Source organism: Telopea speciosissima, chromosome 6 (genome assembly GCF_018873765.1).
Source record: "Telopea speciosissima isolate NSW1024214 ecotype Mountain lineage chromosome 6, Tspe_v1, whole genome shotgun sequence".
NCBI classification, from domain to species: domain Eukaryota; kingdom Viridiplantae; phylum Streptophyta; class Magnoliopsida; order Proteales; family Proteaceae; genus Telopea; species Telopea speciosissima.
In genome coordinates this window covers 54795385-54817595 of record NC_057921.1, presented here as the reverse complement: position 1 = coordinate 54817595, position 22211 = coordinate 54795385, and the positions used below count along the sequence as shown (strand labels likewise).

General features: G+C 43.2%; 1 protein-coding gene across 2 annotated transcripts in view; it reads right to left on the bottom strand.

Annotated features, from left to right (window-relative positions):
* The window catches only part of LOC122664096, a 236003-nt gene that overhangs the window by 4702 nt on the left and 209090 nt on the right, over positions 1–22211 (bottom strand). For both annotated transcript variants that reach the window (XM_043859785.1, XM_043859784.1), the window contains exons 56-62: positions 20545–20671; positions 19835–20056; positions 19407–19766; positions 18427–18582; positions 18032–18313; positions 17745–17960; positions 17598–17650 (exon numbers count right to left, since the gene is read on the bottom strand). In XM_043859785.1, the coding sequence (XP_043715720.1) occupies positions 17598–17650; positions 17745–17960; positions 18032–18313; positions 18427–18582; positions 19407–19766; positions 19835–20056; positions 20545–20671 (1416 nt within the window). The remainder of the gene's footprint in view (positions 1–17597; positions 17651–17744; positions 17961–18031; positions 18314–18426; positions 18583–19406; positions 19767–19834; positions 20057–20544; positions 20672–22211) is intronic.

The following is a 22211-nucleotide window of genomic DNA, read 5'->3' as shown; positions in this document are numbered from 1 at the left end:
AACCTTGAAGCCTTTGTGAATTGCTAGTGCCAGAAACAGTCTGATTGCCTTAAGTCTTGCTACTGGAGCAAAAGTCTCCTCAAAATCAATACCTTCTACTTAAGCATATCCCTTGCATATAAGTCTAGCCTTGTTTCGTACAACTTGACCATCTTCATTGAGTTTGTTTCTGAAGACCCATTTTGTGCCAATTACATTTTTGTCAACTGGCCTAGGAACCAAATCCCATGTGTGATTTCTTTCAATTTGGTCAAGCTCTTCATTCATGGCTTTCATCCAACTCTCATCTCTACTTGCCTCCTCAACAGTTTTTTGGCTCAACTTGTGAGAGAAGAGAGTAGGTGTTGGAGTACACTCTTCTAGTTTGCTTACCTGTACTCCTGGTTCTCATCCCTGCACTAGGATCACCTTTAATTTGATTGTTTGGATGATTCTTAACAGTCCTGCTTTGCCTTTTCTGCTCATCTGCCTCAGTGTCAGGTTTGTCATGTTCATGCCCATGTTCATCTCTTCCTTCTTGCCTATCCTCACCTGCTTCACTCACCTCAGTGAGGTCTTTAACTTCAATAGGATCAACTCCTGAGCTAGTAGAGAAATTTATTTTCTCATCAACCTTGACATCTGCACTTTCCACAATTTTGCCAAGTCTTTTGTTGTAGCATCTATAGGCTCTACTTGTGGTGGAGTAGCCTAAAAAGATGCCCTCATCAGCTCTATCATCAAACTTCCCCAAATCTTGATTTGTATTTTTGATGTAGCACTTGCTACCAAAGACTTTGAAATGTCTTGCTGTAGCTTTCTTGCCAAACCAAATCTCATAGGGAGTTTTATTCTCATGAGCTCTCAACATACATCTGTTGTGAATATATACTGCAGTGTGTACTGCTTCTTTCCAAAACTTTGTTACCCATGTCACTTTCGATCAACATGGTCCTGGCCATCTCTTGAATAGTCCTATTCTTCCTTTCTGCAACACCATTTTGTTGAGGTGTTCTTGCAGCTGAGGTCTGTCTTCTGATGCCATTTTCATAACAATACTCTTTGAAGTTTTCCCAGGTGTACTCACCTCCTCTATCAGATCTCAGACATTTAATCACTTTTCCTATCTGTTTCTCAACTTGCTTTCTGAAGACTTTGAATACTTCTAGTGCTTCAAGAAATATGCCCACGTCATCCTGGAGTGGTCATCAATAAATAAGATAAAATATCTCTCTCCTGTGATGCTCTGTGTTCTTATAGGACCACAAATATCAGTGTGTACCAACTCCAAAAGTTGACTGGTGTGGTACTCTTTTGACTTGAAAGATGTTCTAGTTTGTTTCCCTTTCTGACAAGAACCACAAATATGGTTTAATGGCTTTTTCAAAATAGGTATATCTCTAACAGCCTTCTTTGAAGAAATTTTTCTAAGACTGTTAAACTCAATATGTCCAAGCCTCCTGTGCCATAACCATGTCTCTTCCTCCATGCTTAGCATACAAGTATCTTTAACTGTCTCTGTCAAGGTGCAGAGATTCCCAGAAGTTCTCTTTCCAGTAGCCATCAACTTTCCTGTGCTTGTTCTTCTAATTTCACAACCTAGGCTATTAAACACCACTTCATGTCCCCTATCACAGATTTGACTGATATTGAGTAAGTTGTGTTTAAGCCCTTCCACATACAACACATCTTGGGATTGCACCTTCCTATTGTTGAGACTAATGGTACCCTTTCCAACTATTTTGGCACCATCATTGTTCCCAAACTTCACAGACCCACCTGCATAGGTCTCTAACTTCTCAAACCTCTTCTTATCTCCTGTCATATGACTTGAACAACCACTATCAAGAATCCATGATGTTGAGTCCCCTTGAGCTCTGAAAGCTGTTTGTACAACCATAGAACTGTTGCCCTTTTCTGCACTGCTCTTCTGAACCCAAACTTTGCTTCTTGATTGAGGTTTCTATAGTTGCTTCTCTCTAGGAATCTGTTTCTTAGGCTTGGTTGCTTTAACACTTCTAACATTGTCCTGTCTCTCTCTGTTATATGATCTCTGTGGAGGAAATACAGTTCTGTAGTCCCTGGCAATATGTCCATAATTGCTACATCTGTTGCACTCAACCATCACATCCATCAAGGGTGCAAAAGAATTTCTATCAACAAAGTTCGGTGGACCACGATTGAATTTGCAATCTGAAATTTTGTGTCCAAAAGTATTACACTTTAAACAATGACCTTGAAAGAACTGTCTTTGTCTCATTGGCTCTCTTTGCCATTTGTACTGAGCCCTGTGATCAACAACATTTCCAGCTTTCTGTTGAGAAGGATAGTAATAACCGAAGTTCTCTACTCTCCTGCCTGGCCATGCCACTTCTTGTTGTCTAGCATGGTTAGTCTTATGGGGTGGAGTTTGGTTTTTCTTAACTCTCTTATCCTTCACAATAATGGGATTCTGTGCTGTGCCTTTTCCTTTTCCCTTGGCACTCTTTGATGATTCTCTTACAAATCCAAGACCGAATTTGTTGTGAGTTGATCTTTGAGAACTAAGGATCTCATCAAGCTTCTTGCTACTAGGATGCACCTGTGAAGATGTTTCTATGTCATGTATACTTGAGTCATTCTCAAACTCTGCTACCTTTGCCTTGAGAGCATCAATCTCCTTCTGAAAATCAGAATATTCAGCTAGGATATTGGACTCTTCTTCCAATTTAGCCTTCAGAGATAGATTTTTTGATTCAAGCTCTATGTATTCTGTAGTTTTCTGTGATAACTTCTCTTCAAGATCTTCTAAAATTTTTCTTGATTCATCTGCTTGCTTTTTCAATTGAAGAACTAATTGTTCATGTTCCTTAAGATTTTGTGAAACTTGTTTAACCTTCTTTCTTTCCTTCTTGAGCTCTTTGAGAGCAGATCTCAACTCAGCTTCAAAGTCCACCTCTCCTTCTTCTTCATCTTCTGAGGTTGTGCTTGTTCTAAGTGAGTCATTCCCTTTTTCTTCAAACACTAAGAACATGACATGGTCATCTACATCATCTGAATCATTCTCAGATTCTTCCTCAGATGTGTCACTGCTTTTCTTGGAGATGAAGCTTCTTTTCTTGGGCTTGAATTTGTTACTTTTATGGGAAACATATTTCTTCTTTCCTTTGGCTTTGCTCCTTTTATCTTCCTCATCATCATCAATTTCTATTTGGCCCTTGTGAGGACATTTGGATGCAAAGTGTCCAACTATACCATAGTTAAAACACTTGAATGGAAGTTTGTTTTTATACTTTCTTGTCCCCTTTTTCAGCTTTCTGGTGAAGTGGGCTATGATCTCATCATCATCACTGTCTTCCTCTTCTTTACTCTCTCAGATTGTTCCTTCAGCTTTAATTTTTTCATTGCTTTGAATGCTGACTATTTGTCAATTGACTTGCCTTTTTCTGTTCTCATCTCCATAAGTCTTGAGTGTGCCATGTACTTCATCAAGAGTAATTGTATCCAAGTCTTTGGCTTCTTCAATAGTTGAGACTTTGGAATCATATCTAGGCAATACAGATCTAAGAATCTTTTGACATACCACCGAGTTATCAAGAGTTTCTCCAACTCCCCTGATGGAGTTCACAACTTCATTAACTCTGACCATGTAGATGTCAATGTCTTCTTCTTCAGTCATCTTAAGACTCTCAAATTGTGCTCTAAAAATCTACAATTTAGCCTTATTGATTTTGGCTTCTCCTTCATAGATGCTTTTCAACCTGTCCCAGACTTCTTTTGCTGTATTGCAATCCATCACTTTAGCCATGCCAACTTTACTCAACCCTGCCATAATAGCATTCAATGCTCTGAGATTGTTTCCATAAGCTTTCTTGGCCTCATTATCTGTAAGTGGAGTGGTTGGTTTTGTATAACCATTTACAACTGATTGCTATACATCATACCCAGGGACCCTACATATATCTGCATTCTTTTCTTCTAAAAGACATATTCAGTACCATAAAAAATAGGAACTCTCCCTGAGTCTTTTGAACCCCCTTCACCTGCAGCCATGTTGACCCTGATCACTCAGATGCCGATGAGACTGTGACTGAGTTCAAGCTTTGATACCAATTGTTGTTCGATGGCTATCATTGAGAGGGGGGTGAATCAGTGATCCAATTTTTTAATTTCTTCCCCACTGGCACTGGTAATTACTAGGCGGATCAGAAAACAAACCACAAGGTCGTGTACACACCCCAGCCAGACTCAAAGGCTCTACCAAGTGTGTACACCCATTCTGCAGCCCACACACTTCAACTGCTAATACAGATATAATGCAAAAATCCACACGCACAACACAAGGTATACGTGGTTCGGCAAGTTGCCTACATCCACGGAGCAATGCCACTAAAGGCTTCGTATTTGCCCAATACTCAACTTCGCTGCACCTACAACTGGGAGCACCTACACCCAAATTTTCTCAGCATAGAACTGAGAGGGCAATTAATGCCAGTACAAAAAGTACCCACTGCCTGAGAGCACCCACTCCCAGTATTTAGCACTCACTAAATACAAAGCAAAAATCAATAAGGTCTTGAGCTTATAGCAATGCCCTACAAATAAACACAAATTAGAATAGGTCTATCAACAATATTCACCTACTTCTAGCATTCTTCATTAACAGGGATGAAGCATAAATAAATTAGGAGAGATAAGCATGCTTATAACCCTCACACAAGAGGTTTGAGCTTTACAGAGATCAACTGGAGCCCACTGGAACTATCAACTCTGTCCATTCTTGGAGAGATTTGAGCTTTCAAGTAAGCACTGCCATGAGGAGTCCACAATAGCTCCTTTCTTCTTGTCTTCTTCCTCTTCTTGTATTTTCTCAAAAACACAAACACAACCCCACTTTCTCCATAAACAAGGCTTCAATAACACTGCTCAATCTTCAAAAACCCATTGAGAAATAGGCAATGATGCAACCCAAAACAGCCTTCTATTTTTTTTCAAAATCAAAGCTTTGGAGAGAAAGATCGACCCATCTAGGTTTCACGGCTTTTCCGTGTTCTTCACGAATTTTTTTTTTTTTCTTTCAAAAGTGCGCTCTCTGCCTTCTCATTGTAAAACCCATTTTAAAAAGAAGACTTAAAAGCCTTTAGTAGCTGACCAATCGATTAGGGACAGCAATGGCTTGGATGAAGCCAAATAAAAGGAGTTTCTGAATTTACAAATGAGGCCCTCTTCAAAAACCCATTCAACTTTTAATAATTAAATTCTAAAGGACCCCCTTTCTTACTTATTTGAGCCACTGAGGACAAAACTTATATTTATTTGCAAACAAACCCCTGAGACACAAATTGAATCTGTGATGCTGGCCGAGAGCAAGACTTGACATCCAAAATTTCCAGATTTGCATCTATTCTGCGCACCCATACGAGAAAATTCATAACTCCCTCGTCTGACGTCGGATTGACGAACCGTTTGAACCGATGGAAAGAAGACTCGACGAATTAACTTTTTCTAGTTCAAAGCTCTTCCAAATTTTGATGTGGGGTCCACTGAAAAATTCACTGAAAGTACCACAGCCGCAGTGACCTGTGAATTATGAACCCATAAGCCTCCAAACACTTTGTATCACTGCTGCCCATGCTTGCAATGCTCTGAACTGCAACCAACAACACTTCCTGAGCCACTGGACACTGCCATAGCCTCAAGACTGGCCAACTCATCATTGCTCTGCACTTGGTTGCCAACAATGACAACCCATATGCAACAATATAGATTCCCGCAAACTTGTTTAAGCAAGCTAGTTACCAAAATAATCTAGAGAAGCCACATTAGCGACGAGGATGCTATAAGCAGCCAAGGTCTGATATCTTCGCTTTCTATGTTAGAGGGTGGACCTGGGCACAACGGTGGGGTTGCTCTATTGCAACCAAGTGGTTGTGGGTTTGAACAAGGAAACAGCCTCTCCATGAAAAAAAGTGGGGGTAAGACTGTACATATGTCCCTCCTCACTCCCCAGACCCTGTAGTAGTGGGAGTCTAGTGCACTGGGTACATCCTTTTTTTTGTTGATGCAGATAAGGAACCTCAAGAACTCTTCTTGGAGCTCCTCTATTCGAGTGCAGATTCTCTATCCCCTTTTATGTTCCCTTCTTGTTCCACTATCAGGGTTATTGCACAGTTTTTTTTTTTAACCCGAACCTTACCTGGGACCCGGGCCAGCCCCTAGCATTTTATTAATAATCAAATGAAATAATAAAGAATACATGGGGGGGGGGGGACATACCACCTTACCCCAACCCAAAGAGGGAAGACACTCGAGACTTCACAAAACCAAACCCTACAAAAAGTATCAACACTACGTGTGCTATTGCCTGAGGGTGGGCAGCCCAGCCCTATCCTCCCTAAGAATCCCCTGGAAAGTCCCCGAAGGGAGGGAACCATGCTGGAACTTCGCCCACGAAACATTTTCACAAGCAAGATTTGCCAGCCAATCCGCCGCCCTGTTACTTTCACGAAAAGCAAAGGACAGCAAGGCCCTGGTACAACACATAAGATCCATGATCTCTTGGAGCCAGTACCAACCCTTCCACATCCCACACCTCTTTCTGTTCACCATTTTGACCGTAGTCTTAGAATCCGAGTTAACCACCAGGTCCCTCAGACCAAGCTCCTGACAAAGAGCTAAACCATCCCTCAATGCTCTTAACTCCACAATCGAGTTAGTGCAAAGGCTATAATAGTTAGAGAAGGCAGCAATAACCACACCATCGGGGTCCCTAATGACGCCTCCATTCCCGCTATGACCTGGGTTGCCTCTACATGCACCATCCACATTCAGCTTTACTGTAACAAAGGGGGGGGGGGGGACCAATACACTGGTGTAGGCCGTGGCAGCCTAGGGGCTGGAGCCTGAAGCCCAAGGCACTAAAGAATCAAAATGTCCCTTGCCGATCCCCCCTTGCCTACCTTGGTGGGGAGTGGTGCCTCCTTAACCCAGGTCCTAACCTGCTCAACAATTGTTCTAGCGGTGCGCCGACGCTCCCTATGCCTTCTGTTGTTCCTCTCCTTCCAAAACTCCCAAAAAATAAAGGAAGGTAGGATTCCTGTGATGTAGGCACTAAGACTTTTGCAATTCGCCGAACTGTGCCATTGCGTAAGTCTTCCTCTGATGTCCTGAGTGGGAACGGAGTCAATGTAAAAAATGCTAGCGAAATGATCCCAAACCTTGGCAGTCGTACCACCAATCACCAGGCAGTGGTCTTAAGTTTCCCTCTGAGGACTCCCACAACAATTGCATTTCGAGGCCAAAGGGATTCCCACCAGCATAAGGGAGTCGTCCGTGGGAATCTTCCCATTGAGAAGCTGCCAAGAGAAGAAAGCCACCTTCAAGGGGACCGATTAGTTCCATATCCACCTGGAGTAAGGAGTCGCAGGAGAGACACTCCTCACCTCGTTCCAAGTAGACTTAGTTGTGAAACCACCATTACTAGAAGGAGTCCATGCCAACACATCATTCCTTGTCGAGAGGGCAAAAAGCCTGCCAACGTTTCCTTGATAGCAGCTGAGTCAATGTGTACCACAATGTCTTGACTCCACAGCCCATTCGCGTCCACGACATCCCTGACCCGCAGGTCTACATCCACAAGAAGTCCATTGTCAACATGATCAATCAGCGGGCCTGCACCTGTCCAATTATCCAACCAGATGAAGACATCCCCAGAGCCCAACAGCCACCTTGACCTGTCAAGTAAAAAATCTTTATAGCCCAGAGTACTGTACCAAGACCAAGGTTCGAGAACTCGCGAGATCTCGCCGAGATCTCGCCGAGTTTCTCGGTTTTGGGCAAAACCGAGTCGAGTTCCTAGTCGGTACAAAAAACTACAATTTCTCGACCGAGATCTCGCCGAGATCTCGGTGATATCTCGAAGGTGAAAATCATGGTTTTTTTAGTACAAAAAAACCAATATCTCGCAGAGATCTCGGCGAGATCTCGGTTGGGCCCAAAGATGCTAGTTAGTTGTATTTAGCCCAATTTTCACCCAAAACCATTTCCAACATAAGAGAGAGCAGAAGTAGTTCTTAGGCTCTAAACCAAGGGGAAAAACCTCTCCTTCAAATTTCTTCTTCTTTCTTTCGATTGTTGGATGGAATGCACTGTTTGGAGTTAGATTGAAGTGCCAAAGTGAAGATTCAAGTGCCAATTTGGAGCATCATCACCTATTTGCAAGATTTCAAAGGTGTTTTCTATTTCTTCCCCAAATCTATTTTTTCCAAAAAAAATTTTGTAATCCTTGTTAGATTCATGTGGTTTTAATATATGTTGAACATCTTTGCCCGATCTATCACTTCATGGAGTCGGATTTTTTTTCAGTTAATAAATTATTTATTATAATTTCTGAAAAAATAAATGATTTATTTGAAAAAAGAAAATGAAAAAAATAGGATGAATAGTGATTGTTTGAAAATGATTTTGATATATGTTAAACTACTTGGGATGCTCTACAGCCCCATGGATTAATTTTTTATTTTCACCCATTAAAAAAATTATTTTATTTTTCAGATTTAATAAATATATTATAAAAATTAAAAAAATATATATAATATTAAGGAAAAATACTTATTGGTTATGGAAAATTATGTACAACATATGTACATAATATTCAACTTCAAATGGTGTCAAATTCATCATTACATTATATTTTTCTTATACTTTAAGGTATAAATAGTTTTAAAAAAAATTCAAAATATTATTTTTAATTAACAAATAAATACTTGGGTTAGGGGATAAATAAGATATAGTTATTTCATAGTTCTAGTAGCTTGACATTACGTTTAAGAGTTATGAATAGCATACTTTAAGTCTTGAATACCTTACTTTAAGTGATCCATGGTTATTAATACATGCTTTTTTATGTAACAGTGTCAAACATAAGACATTTTGTATTCAATGTCTGATATAGCATGGCAACATGGAGTTCCCATGTCCGCAGACAAAAAGAAGTCCAAATGCAATTATTGTGGGAAGTTGCTATCTGGAGGAGCCACCAGGTTAAAGCAACACTTGTCTGGTACAGGCAAGGATGTTTCATCATGCCCAAATGTTCCTATCCAAGTGAAAGTGGCAATGACACAACATTTGAAAGGAGGAAGATTAAAAAAATCTGAGAGGGAAAGAATGCAACAAGAGTTTAATGAGGCAATACTAGAGAGGGCTGGTGCAGAGGTTTGTGGCGAAGATGGATACCGACATTGGGCCTCCACCGGTGAGTTTCAATCAAAGGCTGAATGGAGAATTTACCAGAGACTTTGGTGAGAGTAGACAAAGTTTTCATTTTGATAATATAAGAGCATATGAGCAAGCAAGAGGAGCTGGTGGATCTGGCTCAGCTGCACCAGTGCAAGAAGATGAGAGGAGAAGAAGCACTGGGACAAGAAATATACCACGACCCCAAACCCGACCACGAGTACAAGGTCCAGAACCCATTTTTGAGCAGGATCCCACCACTTTTAGGCAACAAGATGCCTACCAGCCAACCATCCCACAAGTATTTGGTGGTAAACAAGAGAAAGCACGAAAAGCCTTCAGCAAATTCATGCTTTACCATGGCATTCCAGCCAATGTAGCACAAGGAACATACTATGATGCATTCCTTGATGCTGCAGGGAGGGCTGGTGCAGGATGGAAGGGACCTTCACCATTTGAATTATACAATGTGTATTTGCCTCAGGAGGTAGAGGAGCTAAAAGAATACATTGATGGTTTGAAGCCAATGTGGGAGACATATGGGGTTACTCTTATGGCTGATGGTTGGACTGGACCTACTAGGCTGTCCATCATAAATTTCATGGTGAGTTGCAATGGAAAGACTATATTCTTGAAGTCTATCGATGCATCAAAGCATATAAAGGATGCATCATACTTGTATAAGGAGTTGAAGCAAGTGGTGGAGGAGGTAGGACCAAGGAACGTTATCCAAATTGTGACGGATAACGGTTCCAACTATAAAAAGGCTGGAGAGAAGTTGATGAATAAGAAGAGTAAGAGGATCCGGCTCTTTTGGACCCCATGTGCAGCCCATTCTATTGATTTAATGCTGAAGGACATGGGGAAAAAGACTTTGGTGGCGGGTGTGGTAAATAGGGCAAGACAAGTGACAACTTTTGTGTACAACCATTCTTATGCTTTAGCCTTGATGAGGGAGAAATGCAATGGAGATTTAGTGAGGCCTGGTGTCACTCGATTTGCCACCAATTACATTGCATTGAAGAGCTTTCAGAGTAAGACGATAGGTCTAAGGTGTATGTTTGCAAGTCATGAATGGTTTGGTTGGCAAGGTTCTAAGTCAGAAGAAGCAAAGGTAGCACAACAGACCATTGCAAATGATGGATTTTGGAAGGACTTGGGGAAAGTGGTTGGCATATTAGAGCCAGTGGTGGCAGTACTGAGGATGGTTGATACAGAGAAGAAGCCTACTTTAGGCCACATTTATGCTGCCATCCAAAAAATGAAGGAAATGGTTAGAGCTGCTATACCTCGAAGTGCAAAGTCCTACACTAACATCATTAATGAGCGGTGGGAGAAGCACTTGAGTCATCCATTGCATAAGGCTGGTGAGTTCAACATACTTTATACTTTAAATGTTATAACTTTTTTACATTTACATATTCAAAACCCTAAAGGCATTAAAGCGATTAAGTCACTAACAAATCATATTTGTGGTGTTTACTTTACCAGCATACTATTTGAATCCAAAGTATCACTACTCCCATGATCTTGGGCTAGACATAGAATTGTTAGAGGCAGTTCAAGCTGTTACTCAGAAGTTGGAGCCCCATCCAAAGACACAAGCTGCTTGCAACGATGAGGTGAGAGTATGGGACTTTGGCACTTTGGTTTTATGAATGTAATTACTAAATAGGAAATACTAATGCCTCATATTGAAAATAGATCAAATACTTCAGAGAGGCCTCAGCAAGTTTCGTCGACTAGTCAGCAGCTGAGGGTAGACAAAAGTCGACCCTGGTAGGTGGCATGATATTACATTTATGAATTATAATTTATCTCTTTATAATGTACATATTCTTACTATTCTATATTTGTAATGCAGCCGACTGGTGGGTGCTTTATGGTACAAGTTCACCCAACCTGAGGAAGGTAGCAGTGAGAGTGCTCTCACAAACTTGTTCATCCTCCGGATGTGAGCGCAACTGGAGTACATTCTCATTGATACATTCAAAGAGGCGGAATAGGTTGGGTAGCGAACGACTGGAGCAGCTTGTGTATGTGCACTACAATATGAGATTAAGGATGAGGCACATACGTGAAGGAATTGAGGCCAATGATAAAGAACCCATCAACTGCCCAACATTTTTCAAGAGGACTCGATGACGATGAGGATCCCCTATTCCAGCGTGAGGGATCGTGGTACACCGATATGGATCAACTGGGGGGTAGGCCCGACCCCACCATTGCGTCTCTAACCGGCATCGATGTTGAAGAATATATGTCGACGCAAGAGGGGCGTGCACATGCAGAGTCACCGAAACCTTTTGAGCCGCCTGCTGTAGGAAGTCCTGCTGATGATGATGATGGTGGTGGTGATGACACTGGTGATGCTAGTGATGGTGATGGTGATGGTGATGGTGATGGTGGTGAAGCTGCTGCTGCTAGTGGCATGCGGAGTGGCGGTTATTATGATGATCGCTGCGAGGGGATGCGCGAGCGACTGAGCAAGAAGTTGGAACGCAGGAGGACCTGTGCGTTTCACCGGTGAGTCTCGGTTCGCATGCCACTCAAGATCAAGACCATGGTGGCTACCCTAAAACATACAACGTAAAGAAGGGTCGCAAACACTCACATCAGTCATATGCTCAGGAGGAGGACAACAGCAGTATGAACACCATGCTTACAAGTTTCGGAAGCATGAGTATAGATACTACTAGTGAGCATCAGTCATGGCAATCATCTCAGCATCATCATGGCTATGACTATGGCCAGCAGAGCACCGGTTCTGATTATAGTGCCTATGGTCAGTATGGGCAGTCAGCAGCTGAGTATGACAGTCAAAGCTCTAGGTCAGGTGTTGGGCATACATTCCTAGTCCCAAACCAGTCATACATGCCTCAAACTCAATATGACAAGAGCATGGATCTTACACCTCATACCAACACCTCCCATGTACCCTAAGATAGGGAGATTGGTATATGTTGATCGAAGACTTATATGGAAGCTGTGTCACACTATTTGCAACACTATAGCAATTCCATGACATGGGAATTATATGTGGATCGATATAGGGATGAATTTCTTGTTCAATCTCATTTTATGTAACAAATTAAGTGAACATTGATGTAATGTACATTTTATTTGAATGTTTTGATTGATGTGTGCTAATTAGAATGTTTTGATTGCTAATTTGCTATGTTTTACTAAATTATATATAGATTATGTTGTTTTAGACTTTTAGTACGACTCGTCGCCTACCAACCTATGGTCCAAAGTGAAACTCATATTTGGACTTGTTTTTTGGCAAATCTGGGCATGCCATTGTGTTTAAATGGCCTGAAATAGGCTGGATACCAAGTTTCAGACCCAAAATATGTGTACAACCCACCGAGTTGGGGGTCCGAGTCCAAAAAAAAAAAATTGCACCAACTCGCCGAGATCTCGGCGAGATCTCGGCTCGACTCGGTTTCTGGCCTAGCCGAGATGCCACCGAGACCCGAGTTCTCGAACCTTGACCAAGACTTTGACCCAGCACTATGAGACTCTACCAGAGAAATGTGGAGATTTTTAAAGAATTTTGCCCTGAAAAAGTCACTCCACAGAGACCGCTCAGAGAGCACCCTCGAAAGGCCTTTAGGCCTGAGCGAGAGACCAACATCCTCCAGCCGCCTTATCCCCAGACCCCCTTCCTCCAGTGGCCTACAAATTTTCTCCCAACACACCCAATGTTTGCGCTTTCCCCCACTCAGAACTGCCCCACAGAAAATCAGCAAAGATCCCATAAAGCCTCTGGAGGACTGCCTTCGGGGGAACCAAGTTGCTAGAATGTGGATGGGAATGGAGGAGAGAACATGTCTCAGGAGCGTAACCCGGCCCCCAGAGGAAAATAGTCTTCCTTGCCACCCCGCCACCTTGCTTCTAATTTTTTCAACAATGCCGTCAAAGAAACAGATCTTCATCCTCCCAACATACAGAGGGGCTCCCAAATAGGTAATTGGAAGAGACTTCCTAGGGAACCCCGTAACCGCGGCCTTTTCTCCCATCATATAGCAGCTTTTTTGCTTATTTACCAGCTGCACCGAGGAAGCTTCATATCTACCAAGAAACCCCATAACCTGCCTGAGAGAGCTCTTCAAACCCCTGGTTAAGATAATAGTGCCATCAGCGAACATGCTGTGCGAAATCCCAGGGCACCCCCTAGGCAGTCAGAAGTAAGACGCATGCCCCTCCACAAAAAGGGACTTGATGCCCCTACTCAGCACTTCCTGGGCCAAGATAAATAAAGCTGGAGATAAAGGATCCCCTTGCCTCACCCCCTGGATGACTTGAAAAAGCCGGACTGACTACCACGCATCACCATTGAGAACCAGCAGTTCTCCAACGTCTTCCGGACAAGAGCAATCCAGGCCTCACTAAATCCATAATTAGACAGGACAAGCCATAAGAAACTCCACTCTAACCGATCATATGCTTTCGCCATATCGATCTTTAGAATCACATTCCCCCCTTTATCTTCCGGTTCAAGTCATGAATAACCTCCTGCATAATAGAGATATTATCTTAGATGCTCCTTCCCTGCACAAAAGCTCCCTGTTCCTCCCCCACTAGAAATGGGAGTAACCTTGCCAACCTAGAAACAAAGATCTTGGCAATAATCTTGTAAGAGAAATTACAGAGGTTAATAGGGCGCAAATCAGCCATTACCTCCGAGTTTTCTTTCTTAGGAATAAGCACCAGGTTGGCCGAAGTGAAGCTTTTGGGAAGGTCCCCACCCTAAAAAAAGTCCACCACGGCAGCCCAAACATCAAGGCCCACACCTCCCAACAAGCCGTGAAGAAGTCTCGAAAAGCCATCAGGGCCTGGTGTACTATCACATGATAAGGAGAAAACTGCCCCCTTCACCTCCTCTAAGGTGGGCGCTAGAAGAAGAGCCGCATTATCAGTCACCGTCACAATCGTGGGAATTAAAGCCAGCAAGCTCTCATCAACTAAGCACCCCTGAGAGGTAAAGATCCCCGCAAAATGGCGCACCGCCTCAACCTGTACCCCTACAGGGTCAGAAATCCACTCACCATCTTCCCCTTTGATTTTAGAGACAGCAGCCTGCCTTCGCTGATGTTCACCATGGAGTGGAAAAACTTTGTGTTTTGATCCCCTTCCCTCAACCAAGTAACTATGGATTTCTGTTTCCAGAAAATTTCCTTCTGAAGCAGAACCCCCTGCAGATCGTTCCTTGCCTCCGACAGCGCTACCCCCGCCTCATCACTGACCCTCAAATCAAAAGCCACCTCCACCCTGGGACACTGAGTCCTCCGCATCTCTAACTTTCTGAAGCACATTGCCAAAGACCTCCCTGTTCCACCTACGAAGCTCGCCACGAAGCCTTTTAAGCTTCAAGAATAAAACCATAAGGGGGGACCCACCCATTGATGCAGCCCATTGGCCTTTGATAAAGTCGAGAAAACTTGGATGCAATAACCAAATCTGCTGAAATTTAAAGGCTGAAAATCCCTAAGTGGCAGAGGTGGAGAAGGAGAGCCAAAGTGGAGCGTGGTCAGAATAAGTACGGTTAAGGTGGGACACCTTACACCGGGGGAAAGCCTCGATCCACGCCGGGTTAAACAAAAACCAGTCCAACTTGGCCATGACTCTAGCAACACCTGACTGATTGTTTGTCCTGGTAAAGATATTACCTACATACCCTGCATCAATAAGGCCCGCATCACTGACAAACCTCCCAAACTCATCCAAGGACATCGAGCAAGTAGGGCTACCACCAATCTTTTCCAACGGGGACACCACAGCATTGAAGTCCCCACCCACAGTCCAAGGGAAAGGAGTAGTCCTGGAAAACAAATCAAGCCTCTCCCAAATCTCCCTCCTCTCTGCCACTGAGCAAAGACCATAGACGAAGGTGACAACAAAAGTTCCTGCACTGGCATCCACACACTGCAATGTGATGAACTGCCGATGTTCTTCCAACACCGAAACCCGAAGTGACGCACGCTAGAAAACCCATATCCTCTCCGCAACATGCATCTCCTCCAACCCCACTTGCCTCCTAACCAAACGCGCCTTCGACGAGTGTGCCTTGGGTTCCGCAACCCCCACAATGTCAATCTTATGCAAATTTATCAAGGTTTTCAATCACCTAGTGGTAGGCTTATTCCCAACACCCTGGGTGTTCCAAAACAAGCAACTCATTTAGAACCGGTCGGGGTGGTTTCCAACGATCTCATTGATCTTGTAACTGGACGCGGTGGCCTCTCCTTTGCAGGCCTCCCCTTCTTAATCTTCTTTAATTTCTTCCTGTTGTAGACATGATTGGCACTAAGAAAAAAAAGATGAGAAGACTGCCCCTTCCCACTCGCCAGCCAGCAGGTGCAGGACCACATGATTCCTCACTAAGCCTGTCCATCGTTTTACAGATACGGCCTCCTAAAAGATCCTTACAACTCCTTGAAGGTTTCTAGCACAGCCTCACGACTCAAACCAGGCGAGCCACTCCATTCTGCAACCACAGAGTCATCCCTCGCTCTTCTGGGCCCAACCTCACCCTCAAAGTAGTGTACCGGGGCCTCACCCACAGACTTCGATCGAACCAGCCCCTAGTTGCCATTAGTCACAGAGCAAACCTGCTCACCTGGCCCAAATGGCGCTGCCACCCTGCCCACTGCAAGCTCCTCCTGTTCTGCAAAAAAGGCCGCAGCCCCTTCAGCCGGAAGCTCCCCTTCCTCCTCAACCGTAGCATCAGGCCCCCCTGTAACAATCTTGTGAGCCATGTCGACACTCTCTACACCCCCCTGGGCTGAACCCCTGCTTGCGCTGCACCAGAAGCACCATTGCTAGGCTCAAACCTCTCCGCCAGCACCTCTCGAACAACCAGCGCTTGCTGCCCCGCAGGTCTCCATCAGCCTCTTCTCCTTGCGGCACCATGCTGAGAACCAGCCAGCCTCTGAACCGCTGTAACCCCAGCGTCGAGATCAGCAGCACGAGAAGACCCCTCACCTGTAGGGATGAAAACCCCCTCGCCGGTTCTGTTCCCAACCGCAAACCCCATTCCTTTGACAGCAGGGCACCAAGGGATAGGAACCCCACTGGGTTCAGCAGTAGTCGTCGGCCTTACAAGCAACTTGTCTTTCTGCGATTTCCTGCACACCTCCCTGGCATGGCCAATCGTTGAGCAAATCCCACAGTAAGAAGGGAGACGTTCATGACAGACCTTCTGGTGAAACCCCTCCGAACCACACCCAATCCACACTTTCGATGGCAGGTCAACCTGTAGATCCACCTCCACACAGAACCTCGCTTCCACTGTACGAGTGCAATTAGCTGTCGCTGCATCCACCTTTAAGGGTCTACCAATCGCACCAGCAATGGACAAAAGAAAGTTCCCCTGATAAAAATTTACCGGCAGCCCCGGCAGGGAGACCCAAATGGGTGCGAAGGGAGACTCCCAGCCCGAAACAAAGTCTGAGGTTCATTTCATAAATCGCAGCAGGAAGCCTTGGACATGAACCTGCTCTTTAAGCCATACCTTTACAAAATCCGATGACAAGGAGAAACGCAGTAGAAGGTGTCGCTGGTCCAAGGCTGAAATCATGACATCCCCCTGAAGGAACAAATGCTTCTGAAGAAAATCCTTGATCGCAAAAATCGAGGACCTACCGTAGCTGTACTTTGCAATCAGGGAGTTGGAGAAAGCCTGCTCCGACAGCACCACTTCCTCCTTGGAGAAGAATACTGCAGGCTCCCCGAAGTAGGTTATGGGCTTCTTCAACTCAATCGCAGCCCCTGGAATAGCCAGCGACCTGGTCACCACCTCAGCGAAAGAGAAAGCCGAGGCCCTACCAGCGCTGTCCACTAGAGGATCTGGGGGCCGCCCCTCCCGAGATGGAGGATCCGCCATGACCACAGTCTCACAAAACGACAAACCCTACCATGCGCCACCAGAGCCTAACGTGCGCACACCCCAACGAAAAACGATGATCTGGTGGAAAAAGTATACTTTTTTTAAAGAGTAAAATAAAAAATTTAATTTAGAAGTGGGGCAGTTATTCCATAGTTATCTAGCATCATCAAGTACCGTTGAATTCTGACACTATTTTTTCGATCAAACAATTCTGACATTATTTGAGTAGGTTGCAGATTATACATCTCATAATCTTTATTTTCGACCTTGAATTCACCTCTCTTGCAATCTTATCTCCTTTTCTCTATCTTTAATTTTTAAGCCCTAATTGTTGATTAACTTGGATAGAGAAGTCGTTGCCTTTTTTCTTGTACGCATTACCCACAAAAACTTCAGACCTTCCTTTAGCTGCAGTATGTTGCTGGCTGAAGAAAATGAGAGAAAAGGAAAGAAGAGAAAAAGAGAACATGTAAAAAGTTGAAGCACATTAGGTTTGAGAAAGAATTACCCATTTGGGCAAATTGGTCTCCAAATGCTACATATTCCGGCATCCTTCAAAACCTACAAATGCACTATTTGACATTAAGATTGTAAAATCCCAGAAAATAAAAATCTAGAAAAGAAAAAGTTAGGTAGCTGTTAGCCAGTCATGCACCTGTTTTCGGTACAATGTGCATCGACTTCTCGACTTCTGTTCGCTGCTCCAGATCTTCTGAAAGTTGATGCTATGTCTTACGAATTTCCTCTCATCTGAAACAGAACTGACTGAAGAGAACTCTCTTGGCTTAATCATGGCCTTAATCTGATTATCGGATTCTCTCCCATCTGATTCATCCCAAGCAAAATATACATAGCGCTGGCTAGAGGGAACCTGTATTGGAAAGTTCAGATGTAACAACAAACATGTCTTAAGGTAAAATTAGCAGATATATGAGCACTGACCTTCAAAACTAGGCTTCTTATGTCTGACTGGTGTTCTTTCCACACCTTATGCACTACTGAGCATATTCTAACAGCTTGGGGTTCTCCTTCAGCTTCCTCTTCAGCATTGCATTTGACAAGTCTCACAAAGTTTTCAAATCTTTTGAAATTTTTGAGATGCAGAATTAAGTAAGAGGGTCTAGGGTAGCCTGCTTTTGCCAGCTCCAGTGCCAAGAGTTCTTCCCAAGGTACATCCCACATGATCTTGCAGGGTTTCTTATCCATTTTGTCTGGAGCTAGACACTAGCCCAAAAAAAAAGGAAAAAAAATAAAGAGAGTGAATAAATTCATAAGGCAAAATAATTAAGGGCAAATAAATTAAGAATAAGGTAGAAGGGTAATATCAGTTTTCCAACCTGCAGTAGCATGACACGCTTGTTTGTTACAAGTACAATCCTCTGGTTGGGCACATTGAAATGATCCTCATAATAATCAGACCAAGCAAACTTTGAAGGTTCCTTTATCTCCATACAACCAAATTTCCTACTAGCTTCAGCGAGCCAAAGGATCATCTGAAAGTGGAAACACAAATTACATCAAGAAATACCTTCATAACAATACTACTATTTCAGCAAAAATTGAACAAAAAAGCCTAACCTGTAGATTTCTTATCACTGTAAGAAGGTATCAATAATAGAACTAAATAATCTGACAACTATACGTTAAGAAAAAAGAGTGTCCCAGTGCACAGGCTACCGCTACTGCAGGGTCTGGGAGGGGCGAATGTATGCAACCTTACCCCATCCTTCGCAGGAGAGGCGGCTTCCAAGTTTTGAACCCACAACCAACAAGGTGCAATAGTGCAACTTAACCGCTGCGCCAAGGCTTGCCCACAATGACAACTATACTTTTGACTTCCTGAAATGATATCCTGGTTATTCTTGATTCTTGCTTTCTTTGGTCAATTTTAAGCCATTGACCTTAATAATCTACCCTAGTAGTAGAAAGAAGGATCAGGAGAGCAGAAAAACAGTGTCTTGAGGTTTCAGAAATGGAGATTGGGATGATTCTAAGCTAATATATGAATGAGAATGCAGCAGTTAATTTAGGCGGTAGCAATCAGTCTCTCTCTTTCTCTCTCTCTCTCTCTCTCTCTCACACACACACACACACACAATGCATACACAGACACATGCACAGACATGCCACACACATATGCCTCGTCCTTTTTTCTTTCTCCATTTTACCCTTTGTACACAATGACACTAGGATAATCAGACTCTAAATGCTTGTACCATTGACTAACCCTTTATGTACAGTCTAGAAGCATATTTCCATAAATAATTTTGGGCATTTAGCACTAAAAATGGATTAAGACAAGGCAAAAAGAAAGTACCTGCCCAAGTGCTTCTCGCTCACAATACTCCCTAATTACACAGTCTGCATGAATGGCCCGGGGGTTTCTGATTCTCTGGAAGGTGGTCCTACTATTGAAGACCTCTAAGCATCTGGTACAGCTTGCACCTACTCCATCCACTGTCAATGAGAAGAAATCTAATGCTCCACTCACTGGTTGCACTATGAATCCTAGGATAGCTTGTCCAAGCCCATGAGCAAGCCCTAGAAAACCATGTTGTCTGGCACTCTCCACAGGCTTTGTCACAATGCCAGAGACTCCAAAAGCTACACCTTGTGCAAGAGCTTCAGTTCCTCGAAGAATTCCATCACTCACCCCAGTGATTCTCCTTGACCCAACCTGATTCCACGTTAAAGAAATTATCTGCATTTGAACATCATTTTCATTTAAGAGGACAAGATGATTACCTGCTTTGAACGCAACTGTAGAAACTGCCCATCTGTTGAGAGCTCAGCAAAACCTTTGCTAAGAGATGCTAATGTTGATCTTGTCATGCCAAGCACGTCTACTGAAAATATCAGATGTAAAGGATTATGGATCAGGTCTCTCCAAATACGGTTTACAATTGCAGGAACAACTGCACTTTTCCGCATAAATATGTTCTTGCGCATGACCTTCCTTAGATGAACCTGAGAAAAAGGGACACAGTTATGTGAAGCCAGACTATATAAGAAATATCGACGTGCGAATAAAATACTACGCCTTTATTTCTTCTCTTAGATGTGACTTGATCACATTCAAGCCATGTGCATGCCATGATTTTTAATTCTATTTTCATAGTTGAATTTCAATATTAATGTGGCAGAAAATTGGATCTATCACTGGTAAGTGTCTACTGGATTTTACTGATATATCATAGCATTGATGGTGGTGGACTGGGAGGGAGGCCTGATGGAGGGTAGTAGTGAAATTTTGAGGAAGATGACTCCATTTGATGTCTGATAGAGAATATGGAGAGAAAGGAATGGTTGAATTTTTTAAGCCAACAAGGGCCAAAAAGGAAGCAGCAAAGAGTCCATCAGTAGGCTTTACTTGGCTCAAACATTTTGTCAGTTCACTTTGGAAAGAGCAACTGCACTGGTTAAAAAATAAATGCAAATGGCACTAGCAATTCTACCTGAATTTTAAATGCATTTCCAACAGCTGACAGAATGGGACTCCACATGCCTAGAACCCCATGGGGTCTCTGAGTTGGTTCCGTCTCCAGTGCCAATTTCAATCGAACTTCAGAAACATCTATTAGGCTGAAAAAGATGAAGAAAAAGTTAGCAGCATGTTTCTGAGAACTTCAAGTTAGGAGGAGAGAAAATTATCTGGCAATAAATTTAATACCTATTGAAGCGTCAGGTTAAAGTAATGATGTAGATGGTCATATATCTATACCTAAAGAGAGAGAGAGAGAGAGAGAGAGAGTACCCACTTCCTGTATCTAATTTTCTGTTTCCTAAAATACCTTGCTGTTTCTAATTTTCTATCTCCTAATACATGTAACACATGGGTTATAAACAATCTTACTGAAGAGGGGAGAACAAGCAGACACAAAGATTATTTCCATTCTCGTTATCATGGAATTCGTCATCCAGATGGATGCCTTTTCACGGTCAACGAACTCATACTAATGCAAGGACTGGTTGCAAGCGAATTCGGAAATGAAAGAAGGCTACCAAAAGCCCTTGGTACTTGTCTGATCAATCACACTGATAGCTTGGTTATAAACCATCTGTCACTAAAGGCCAGGAACTTGGCTTTCTATTGATGGGCATTGAGCCTTCCACATTTCTAGGTACAAACAACAACAACAACTCAGCCTTATCCCAACAAAATTTCTAGGTACCTATTTTCTTATATTTCGGTAATGCACTCAGTCAAAATCTTAAATCCCACAAGATTTCCTCTTTATGCTATTAAACAAAGACAGTGATGTGAGAAGAATACAGTACTTCCAAGCTGTCAACTATTGGTTTAGAATCCTGCAGATAACCATGCCCCTATATGTTGACATAAACACCTCTCAAATGTTCATCTTACAACAATAGCTCGATAGCAGCTGCTATGCATATTTCTAAATTTCTCCCCCTAAACATATACCCTGACCACTCTTCCACCTTCGAGTGTGCACTTATTTAGATCCCTCCTATTCAGACAAATTTACGCATTTCTAACTAGCTTTCCATTAGAAACAGCTTCCTCTCCCAACATCTCACTTCTCTAACACTATCTAGCAACATGGAGGACACCTTTTTCTCAAAGCCCGTACCAACTCTAATTCCATCCCCAAGCTCCTTGCTTGAGATGGCACCCCCCTCCTCTCCGTCCGCGAGATTAAGACGGATGCTCTCCCCTTCTGCTCCCTTTTCTGTCCTCCCTCTTCCTCTTCCTCTTCCCCCCCTCCTCTCCCCTCTGGTCTTCTTAATAAATTCGTCCCTCCCCTCCTCCTTGCCTCCAATCTATCCCCTCTTAGGATGAAATCCTTAAAGCGGTCCTCTCCCACAAATCCAACCGTGCTCCTGGTCTAGATAGATTCCGTATGGGTTTTTTTCTCCTCTAGTTGGGACATCATCATGTTGAGGTTTTGGTGTCTTGACTTCTGATGATGGACTACTGTGTGGAGCCTCTGGGGGCCGCGGTGACAGAGACAGGTATTTTTAAGGACTATATGGGTATTTCGGTAAATTTCCTGTATAGGATTTCGCTATAAATCTATAGCGAGAGTTCTTTCTCTCTATTGAAAATCTGAGAGAGGTGTGAGGAACGAGCAACTGTAACCCTATTCTCCATTGATAG